Source organism: Octopus bimaculoides, chromosome 10 (assembly GCF_001194135.2).
Source record: "Octopus bimaculoides isolate UCB-OBI-ISO-001 chromosome 10, ASM119413v2, whole genome shotgun sequence".
NCBI lineage: Eukaryota > Metazoa > Mollusca > Cephalopoda > Octopoda > Octopodidae > Octopus > Octopus bimaculoides.
In genome coordinates this window covers 17,816,390-17,827,486 of record NC_068990.1, presented here as the reverse complement: position 1 = coordinate 17,827,486, position 11,097 = coordinate 17,816,390, and the positions used below count along the sequence as shown (strand labels likewise).

General features: G+C 37.7%; 1 protein-coding gene across 5 annotated transcripts in view; it reads right to left on the bottom strand.

Moving 5' to 3' along the window:
• Positions 1-11,097, bottom strand: part of LOC106883985 (golgin subfamily A member 1) — a 74,896-nt gene that overhangs the window by 5,983 nt on the left and 57,816 nt on the right. For all 5 annotated transcript variants that reach the window (XM_052971065.1, XM_052971067.1, XM_052971066.1 and 2 more), the window contains 5 exons: positions 9,413-9,565; positions 5,272-5,367; positions 3,842-3,931; positions 2,501-2,603; positions 620-801 (listed from right to left, as the gene is read on the bottom strand). In XM_052971065.1, coding sequence (XP_052827025.1) covers positions 620-801; positions 2,501-2,603; positions 3,842-3,931; positions 5,272-5,367; positions 9,413-9,565 — 624 coding nt within the window. The remainder of the gene's footprint in view (positions 1-619; positions 802-2,500; positions 2,604-3,841; positions 3,932-5,271; positions 5,368-9,412; positions 9,566-11,097) is intronic.

The window sequence follows — 11,097 nt, the reverse complement described above, 5'->3', positions numbered from 1 at the left end:
GTCTGCCTTTCTTCCAGTAACATACTGTCCATATAATCTTAAATATTTCTTTAACTTAGGCACAGTAAGTACTTCGATAGCTGAATCATCGAAACAATAACAATAGCGTGGATAGTCTGCGGAAGTTTAACTGTCTACATGGAGCGCCGCCTAGCCAAGGGAGATAACCTACTTATAGGAAAGCCCTATAGTTGCATAATGAACTTGACCATTCAGCCATCCTGTGCTTATGTTCACTGTTATTATTTCACCTCAAGTCAGGCCTGGTGGGACAGAATATCAATTTATTTTGTATTTTTCTGAAACAATGTACATCAGACTATATCATCCAATATGACCTTTGACATGGTAATGTGCATGTCTGCGCCAGTGTACATGTATGTCTCCATGTATGTGGGATCTGAGGGAGTGTTGCTGCTACTTCTAGCAATTCAACCTTGCATTAGAAGCTCACTTGTTGCTTATTGTACAGAATGACCAAAAGGTAAAGAAGTCTTTTGATCCTAAAAGACTTCTTGTTTAGTAATGGCTGACCTGAAACTAAACACCAGCAGCAGCAGTAGCAATGTGTAACCTTACAGCAATATAAAACAAAACAAGACATTATACTGGTCCCTACCTGTTTTCTGTACTGGTCCAGTGTTACCTCATTGTCTTCCACCTCTTTCTTTAGTGCAGTATAAATTTCAGATTTCTCTTTCAACACTTGCTCGTACTCCATTTTCTCAACTTGCTGACTCTGCTGTAATGACTGCAGTTGTTGAAACAGTTCTGCATTACGTAAAAGTAATTTATCTTTCTCTACAAAATAAAAATAAAAAATTAATTAATTAATTGATATTTGCCGATGATAAGAAGAGGATAACAAACAACGAATTTCATGTCTTGTGATTAGTAGACAAAATTCATCATCATTGTTTTAATGTCCTCTTCCTTACTTGCATGGGTCAGGCAGAGTTTACTAAGGAAGATTTTCTACAATCAGATGCTCTTCTTATTCACTAACCCTCACCTGTATCCAAGCAAGGTAATATTTCGCCCAAGGCCAGACATGATTTCACAAAATATTGAAAATTAATGATACTGAGAACTGCAGTCAACTATTTTAATGGGATCCATAGTTTAGTGGTTGTTTTAAAAAAAAGAACATCATCTGCCTCTGTATACAATGAATTTTCTCAAGAGGAAATGACCTGAATAACAGCTAATGGTGACAGGAGGGACATCTGGCAGTAGAAAATCTACCACAGTGAATTCTGTCTGACTTTGTACATGCATAGAAAAATGATGTTAAAATGATGATAAACAATATCAACAAACACAAGAAGCCAACAAAACAGTTATAATGTAATTGTTTGAACTGTTAGAAATGGCAGTTAAATATCCTTCAAACAGCCAGATAAAAAGAAAGGCGGGAAAAAGGAGATAGAGAAACAAAGTTCTAGATTAAATCAGATAAAGTATGATAGTATAAGACACTGACTAAAAGCCAAAAAACAGGATGTTCAGGGCTAGAATGTTTGATCAGAAGTTTAACTATGAGAAAGGAAGGGTTCAGTTAGTACAATAATCCAGAGGGCAGAGATCCAAGGAAGGGCCCCATGAAATGCTGATGAGAGTAGGGAAGAGAAGACCACACCCACTCAGAGAGGTGGCCTCAAAGCAACCTCATTCTACCTTGTAAAATTTCTGAGCCCCTGCCTGTGTGATATTAGTAACCAATTTTTTTGGTCTGGCAACAATATCTAAAATATTCATGTTCTCCAAACATTCAGGAACTGTAAAAAAACTAAACAAAAGCAAACAACGGAAAACAATCAACAGCAACTTTTGATGAGAATATTTGTCAGTTATCTTAATTAAATCAAGGGATTACCTATCTTGTTGATGCAAATACCACAGGTGCATCAAGACAAAAGCCAGAAGATAAGTTCCAGTTTCTGTAGGTGTCAACTGGATAAAATACAATAATTCTCCCCGGATATGTAAATCTAAGCACACATGACTTGTCAGTATCTACAAGACATCACAGTGACAGTCCCATAAAAAGAAAACATCAAAGAAATTGGTTATAGTAGAGAATCAGTCAACATTTCTCCCACACTCCTTGTGAGAATATATATATTCTAGACATATTGTTCGTTACTTCTCCGTAGCATCATATCCCTTCTTCCTTAAAAGAAAGGGTATGATGCCATGTAAGGACTCTGCTATTGGTGTTTGAAATTGAAAATTAAATACATAACCTCAGTCATCTCAATTTAAGGCTTGCAAGGAATTAGCATTTCCTCAGTGCATCCCCCACCCCTCTAATGACCTCAGTAAAGAGTAGATTATTATCATTATTATTGTTGTTTTTCTTATTATTGTTTCATTATGGCTATTATAAGGTGAGTTGGCAGAACTGCCAGCATACCAGACAAAAACTTAGCAACATTTTGTCCATCTTTACAGCCTAGAGGGTAGCATTTTACAAACAATGTAATTCTTTAATACTTACCTTCTGTACAACACTGGAGATCTGCCTTAGTTTCTGATGCTTCTCTATTCACAGCCTGCAATTCCTCTAAAGCTGCATCAAGTTGTTTTTCCGCAGCTTCCAGCTGAAAATGCCAGACACAAAGAAAAGAAAATACAGAAGCAATAACAAATTAAAACAATCATATTTAAGAAGGGTAAGGAATCGTTGGTTAGTCTGAGGTAAGCCATACTTGGGACTAAGTGACAATGGTCGTTTTTATTGAATGGAAACATCACAATGAAAATGTTCACACACACATTGTCTGTCAAGTACATCATCATTAATTTAACATGCACTTTTCCAAGCCGGCATGGACTAGACAGAATTCATTGAGGCAAATTTTCTATGGCTGGATCTCTTTCCTGTTGCCAACTTTCTCCTGTTCCTAAGCAAGAGAATATTTCCTTGTGGCCAGATGTTTTTTGTGGAAGAATAGAAACAAACATTTCTGGTTTACAGCCACCATGTGATTTCAAGAGTCAAAGGAGGGGTGCACGCATGCACACACATGATAAGCTTCTTTCAGTTTCATAATCATCATTTAACGTCCATTTTCCATGCTGGCTTGGGTTGGAATGGTTAACAGGAGGTGAGAAGCCAGAACGCTGCACCAGACTCCAATTGTCAGTTCTGACATGGTTTTTATGACCGGATGCCCTTCCTAATGCCAACCATTTTACAGAGTGGGTGCTCTTTACATGTTGCTTACCAGCACCATCTACCAAATCCTTCACAAGGCTTTGGTTGGCTCAGGGATACAGAAAACAACACTTGTCCAAGTTGCTATACTATGAAATACCACACAATCAGGCTACTTGCCAACTACACTCACAAAAATGACTGAAGGTGTTATAATATCACCACAAGAAATCAGGCTTTACTAAAATCATAAAGCAGAAATTTCAAGTACAATTTTTTTTTTAAATTTTAGAAATGGAAGGATACTGCCCATGACATTTATACAAAGTCATGTTTCTGAGACTGGAGCAGAGAAAGGCTGGGGAGAAACCACAACTCTTGTGTTTTCGTCAGACAAGAGGTCTGGTCTTTATCATTTCTCAGCCTGCATTGTCCAGTGTGCCTTTCCCTTTTCAAAGATAAAATAATGACAGTGTATTTGGTTTCTATTTCTAGAAAGAGAGGTTATCGTGCTGGCTCATGCAGAGACTTCCTCTACTGGTAATAAAGACTTAGGTAAAGTTAATGAGTGCAGAGCTTAGCATGATTTAATCAATGATGGATTAGGATTTATTTGAATATTAATCAAAGAGACTATCAGGTAGAAACTCATTTAGCATAATTAAAAAAGCCATAACCTACCTTCATTTCCACATTCTCTAGTTTACTTGTCTTCTCCTGAAGTTCACTTAACACAGCAGAATATTCGTTCTCTTGAGAAATTAGTTTATCCTGGAAGAGTTAGGAAGAAAATAGATATCTATTGCAACATAATAGAAAGGAAAGAAGGTGAAAAATTTTGTAACATTTAAACTGCTTTTCATTTTTACTTGCAGTGTTTGGTGAAAGAGGAAGTGGCCATGATCCTTGCAGGCCATCCAAGACTAGTAAGGTTGATGCGATTAATGTATTGCAGGTCAACATTTGTGAGAAAGTCAAAAACAGGGAGGAGATTCCAAAGGGACAATGTTTTGGGGAGCAAGGACTGGGAGATAGCAGTTTGTGCAGGACAAGTGGGGGAACTGAATACAACAATAGGGATGAAATGTGGAGAGGCAAGTGGATCAGAGTGCCTGTTGAGTGGTGGAGGTATGAGACCAGTCAACTTTGAGGGACAGAGGCCATTATAGTAGTGATGGAAAAGACAAAGAGGAGACAGTACACTTGTGAGCCAGAGGCTGGAGTGTGTCTTAATGATTCAAAAGATGACTTGTGAATTTGTTTTTATTTCAGTTAATATGCAAGAACTTTTTATTTATAGTGCAATTATAATAAATATCACCACACATTCCTATTCTAAGGCAACATTCTTTTTAATCTTCATTAATCAATGTGTACAAAAATTTTATGCTGCACAGTTTTTTCATGTGACAAAAGTAAATCGTGATGGCACTTGTGCCCAGCGTCGCCTTCCTGGCACTTGTGCCGGTGGCATGTGGAAAGACATTCGAGCGAGATCGTTGCCAGTGCCGCTGGACTGGCTCCTGTGCAGGTGGCACGTAAAATACACCATTTTGAGCGTGGCTGTTGCCAGTACCGCCGGACTGGCCTTCGTGCTGGTGCCACATAAAAGCACCCACTACATTCTCAGAGTGGTTGGCGTTAGGAAGGGCATCTAGCTGTAGAAACTCTGCCAAATCAGATTGGAGCCTGGTACAGCCTTCTGACTTGCCAACCCTCAGTCCAACCGTCTGACCCATGCCAGCATGGAAAGCGGACATTAAACAATGATGATGATGAATGCAATCATTCTTCTATTTGTTTCAGTTATTAGACTACAGTCATGCTGGGGCACTGGTTTGAAGAGTTTAGTTGAACAAATCAACCTGATACTTTTTTTTTTTTTAATCAAGTATTTATTTCATTGATCGCATTTTACTGAACCATCAGGGAGATGCAAACAAACTAATACTAGCTCTCAAGCAATGGGAGACAAACACACAAATATGCACATGGGCTTCCATGTAGTTTTCATCAAACAAATTTACTCACAAGGCACTGGTTGGCTTAAGACCCCATGGACAACACTTTCAGAAGGTGCTGCACAGTAATAACATTAAATTATATTTTACCTGTAATTCATTTCTTTCATCTTCTAAAGATTGAATTTTCCTTTCTAAAAGCAGTTGTTTTGCACTCAATTCTTCTTCATTTTCTTCCATTTGAGCCTTAAATAAGAAGAATTTATAGAAACAAAATAATCCACCTTTAAAACATGTTTGTTGATGCTGAACATTTTATAATTAACAAATTTAATACCCACATAAACATCAGTTCAGATCATTAAATAATGATTGTTAAAGATTCCAGATTGGCCATGATTAAGCAGAGCTTTGATCAATATGTATTCCAGCCATGACTCTCCCATTTTTTCTTTTTTTTTCATTTATATCACTTTCCAACTACATTGACCCCTCTCTTCTAAAATGTGAGTAGCTATGTTGCTCCTCTACAGCAAATAACTCATTCTGCTCCAGCCCTTTCTTACATAGCTTTACCCCTCTCTACTCTTTATTCTACCATAAAGTTCTCCCTACCCATTTGGGGGTCCTAGTCTAGCAAGCTGCATGACAAGAAAAATAAAAGCACCCAGTACACGCTGTAAAGAAATTGGCATTAGGAAGGGCATCCAGCTGTTTTTTAAAGTTGTGTAGCATGATTTAGATGCTATTTCTAGCAGGTCACACAATCATGTAGAAGTTCCTCCACAGCCTCCTGTAAGATGTATGAGTTAGAGGTGGTACCAAGTGTAAACATCAACCTACATGAATATAAAAGTAAAACACACATGCTTTGTCAAAATCAGTGCCTACAAAACGATGTTTTATTTTTTAACTAGTGTCTATGAAATATATTTTTCCTTTTTAAAAACATCTGGATATGATTTGAGGATGATCTGGCTGATGCTTCTCGCTGATGCTTCTAGCTGATTGAGTGACCATGTAGAAGCTCTCATTTGGTTTAACCACATCACACCATGTTCTCAATATGGCAGGAATAGCTTAAATGTCATCTCTGTTGGATTCCTGCTAAGGCAGTAACAAACAACACATAGAAAAAAAAAAAGACACAATACTTAAATCAGACAACTGACCACATTGCAGCTGTGTGGTCAACTGTGTTTATGACTCATTGTTAATGGTGTCCCCCATAGCTGTTGTTTACTTTTGTTTTTAATTTTAAAAAACACAAAAGAAAAACGATTCTGTGATGAAATGATTGTGTGATGAACACAGCACTTCATCCTGTAAGTAAGCAAGGCCTTGACTCTTTGCAGTTGACGAAATCACTGATGATATTTATTTTTTGGATGAAGCGTTTACACTTACACCAGCAATGAGAGTGATTTGAACAACCAAAGTGGTGAAAGTGATGAGGAAAGTAGCAATTTGGGTGAACAAATATGGTAGCTGAGTGATAGGCTTATTATTGTTATTCACCTGAATTTATTTTTGAGATTCTGTCCATTAGTTTGCCTGCAAGTGATACACCTGAGCTGTATATGCAACAGGAGCCTGGGTGAAGGGTAAAGTTAGACACAGGGGCTCCAGGTTTGAGAGGGTTAAGAACTTAATATCGTTAGTGTATAGCAAGTTACATGTGAGTGATATTGAGTGTATGAAGGGGGTTCAACTGGTAAAATTATTGCTCCAATAAACTACTATACTTGTAAAAGTGTGAAAAATGGAGGTGATGTCATACCTATTTAAGTTTGTATATACACCTTCAAGTGCATGCACGTGTATATCGTGACAGATCTCTCTTGATCAACAATGAGGATTGTTTAATCAATGAAACAACCTGTTCTTAAATTAAGACATATGAGTGACTCAGCATTCCACAGACACATGCATGATGTGTCATATCAATTCCCAAGCAGAATCAATGTGATACCATGCATGATAGAGTTGTATGTGCCTTTTGAATTTGAAGTACAATCCACCCAGTGAGCTTCTATACACTCTCTATCTACTTAATTTCACTCACAAAATAAGTATCAACTTGCAGCATATGATATTTACACAAGATGCCACGCGGCAGGAATTAACCCGAGACCTTGTGATTGCAAAGTGGGGGTTCATAATTTGATGGCATGAAATGGTATCCAACAGTTGTACTCAACTGAGAGGGAGAAAGGTGGGTTTATGCAATGTGTTGAGGGGATTAAAATATGATAAAAAGCCCAGGAATAGGCTTGTTGCTGTAGAAGAGATTCATGACTATCCTGCTTTATATATGGGTGAACAGGAGTGAAGAAGACATATATATATCATCATCATCATCATCACCGTTTAACCTCCACCTTTCGAGTTGGCATGGATGGGATGGTTTGACAGGAGCCAGCCAGGTAGAAGCTTGCACTTGACTTCTGTGTTTGTTTTGGCAGGGTTTTTACAGCTGGATGCCCTTCCTAACACCAACAATCCCACAGCGTGCCCAATGCTTTTTACATGGTACAAATACAAGTGAGGTCAATTCTGGCAAGGTTTTTTACAGCTGAGTGCCCTTCCAAATGCCAACCACTTTACAGTGTGGACTGGATGCTTTTTAAGTGACACCTGCACTGACAGGGTCACCAAGTAACTTGCAAGATAAAAATATTTTGAGAGGAGAGGGGGCATTGGAGGAGGTGATCTTGTGTCAGACTAAGAAAGGTTATAGTGAGACAGAGAGACAGAAACGGTGTCTTGCTGTAGAGGTACATGGTTACCCAGCAAGATGGAGAGAGAGATCAGGAATGAGAACAGAAATAGGTGTGCTGCTGTAAAGGAGATACATGTTTACCCAACTTGAGAGAGCAGGAGAAAGAGAGAGAGAGAGAGAGAGTGGGAGACAGCAGGATAGAGATAGTGGCAGAGTGCTGGGCATACTCACAAGGGACAGGGATCAGAATATAAATGAGATGGTCAAGTAAAAGAAGGGAGAGATAGATAGGTGGCAAGTGCCAAGGAATACCCTTGAGGTTCGAAGGTCATAATATAAATGACAGGACACTGCAAAAGAAGCATGAGTAGTGAGTGGTAAAAACCTGGGTGTATAGAGATAGGGGAGCTACCAGATAGCAATGATATAGAGAAACAGGGCCATGAGGACAGGATTGGAGAGTGATAAGTAAGCATATTGCATGGAGGAAATGTGAGGAAGAGAAAATATGTTGAGATGTTTGTTGGGGTAGGGTGTGAGAAAAGTTTTCCTGTCATGTGTGGGTAGAACACACAGGTTGGGGCTAACAGATAGCAATGATACTGTGAAACAGGGCCCAGAGGACAGAATAGAGGAGTTGGGGGCAAGCATAGTGCATGAAAGAGGAAATATGAGGAAGAGATGCAGTTTGGTTTGTTGGGGTACTGTATGTGAAAAGTTTTCCTGTTACGTGTGGAACACACAACACTTCTAGAACTCAGTTTCACTGACATGGGCAGGTCTTCTCAAGAATGTCATATTGCCAGACATCTCAGTTCATTGTTATTTCCTCCATGAGGCCCAACATCCTGAGATCGGTCCTTACTACTTCATCTCACGTCTTCTTGGGTCTCCCTCTTCTTTCAATGATCAGCACTTCTTTATGCAGTTGTCCTCATTCATACACATCACAAGTCCAAACAAACATAGTCTTCTCTCTTGCAACCTACATTTGATTTTGTCCAACTTTGATTCTCTCCAACTTTTCTCTCAGAGAAAACAGAGCATACTGCCTTCATTTCTCTCCAGTTTATGCACATCTTCTGCATTCATAGTCCATGTCTCACTACCATGGAGTATAGCCATTTGCACACAAGCATCATACAGTCTACCTTTCACTGAGACAGAGTCCTTTTGTTTCCGACGTATATATATATATATATATATATATATATATATATATATAGATGGCATTGCTAAGTAGTTAAGAAACATGCTTCTCAAACTTGTAGTTTGGGGTTCAGTCTCACCATATAGCATCTTGGGCAACACACACAAATATATATATGTATACACACACACACACAATAGATTTCTTTCAGTTTCTATCACATCTTCTCTCAAGGAATTGGTCATCCCAGGCCAGAGCAATAGTAGAAGACACTAACCCAATGTGCCATTGGGGCTCCCACTGAGCCCCAACTTAACAATACAGCCATGCCTGCACCAATGACTATAAATATAAATTTAAAATACAAAAGAAAAAAGCAAACATAAAAGATTATCAAATAAAAAAAGAAATCAACTTACAATTGTCTGGTCAGCAGAAAACTTAACTTCTTCAAGAGTCATTAAACCAGTTTTTAATTGAGATTCAAGACTGTCGATTTTATTTAGTAAAAGTTCTTCTGTTTCTGAATGCTTCATTTTGATTTCTTCCAGCAAAAGTTTATGTTGTTCTCTCTAAAAACAAGACAATGGGGGGAAAAAAATGAATCGATTTAAAAAAATAACCCCAATTCAATAATCTTCGATTTTTGATTGTTTTTTTTCATCTTTTTAATTAAATTGATTATGTCATTATCTCAGGCTCGTTTCTTAACCTTTTTGTTACTATATTTCTCTTGAAATGCACTTCTTGGTTTCGATCAGTTTTGAGGGAAAAAAAAAATTAGATGTATTTAGTAGAATAACCATCCTTGTTAATCTGGTGTTTGGAAATTAATGAAATTTTGATGGAAGGTTTTAATTTAATCACTAACATAGGGCTAGGGGTGGTCCCAAATGAGTTAGTATCACAAAGGTTAAATCACACCCTACCATCATCGGATGATGTAATCTGGGATTTACTGTTTAAATACAAAAATGAGTGGCTGGAATGCCTTTGAACATCTGCTTAATCCTTTTGTCATCATATTTCTGTTGAAATACATTGCTTTTGTTCCAATATTTTGAATATAATGAAGAATTTTGTAAAATAACTGTCATCATTAAGCAGGTGCTTTTAAGGCAGCGAACTGGCAGAATCGGTAGCACACTGGGCAAAGTGCTTAGCAGCCTTTCATCCGTCCTTACGTTCTGAGTTCAAATTCTGCCAAGGTTGACTTTGCCTTTCATTCTTTTGAGGTTGATAAATTAAATAACAGTTGAGCACTGGGGTTGATGTAATTGACTTAACCCCACCATCACCACCATTTATTTTATTGATCTCAGAATGATGAAAGACAAAATCAACCTCAGTGGGATTTGAACTCATGACAAAGACTGACAAAATGCTAAGCATTTCAATGGGAATTTTAAATTTAATTTCAACTGGAATGGTCTCAGGAGAGTTGGTCTCTTAAGGGTTAATGTTCTTCTCAAGATGAAAATCTAAAACAAGATGTTTCGTTTAATGTTATTTTCTGGACTATTAACTTCATCTTCAGTGACAAAACTATTTCTAAAGATGAAGTTAATAAACCAAATAATTTATTCACAAAATAATTTTCTAGTAACAACTTTTAGACATTTAGTAAATATCAAAAGAAAGCGGACAAATATCAAAAGAAAGCGGACAAATATCAGAAGGTTTGATATAGTCTTTTGTTGTCATATTTGATAGACACAAATGAATTATTGTGTAATTACAACAAATGACAAAAGAAAAATATATATATAGGAGGGACAGGTTTAACAAATACTGTATTAGCTTAATGTTTAAAAGAAAGAGTTTCCACATTATGTTACCATGTTAGTCTTTCATTAGAAGAAAGAGAAATAATGGTGAGTGGGGAGAAAAAAGTCGGTGAGAAAGAAAAAAACAGGTGAGGAGTCAGGTGGGAATGTGGTTCTGGGTAGGTGGGGGAGTTAAACAGAGAGAAGAAAATGGGTGTCATCATCATCATCATCGTTTAACGTCCGCTTTCCATGCTAGCATGGGTTGGACGATTTGACTGAGGACTGGTGAAACCGGATGGCAACACCAGGCTCCAGTACAAATATAGGAGTGTATC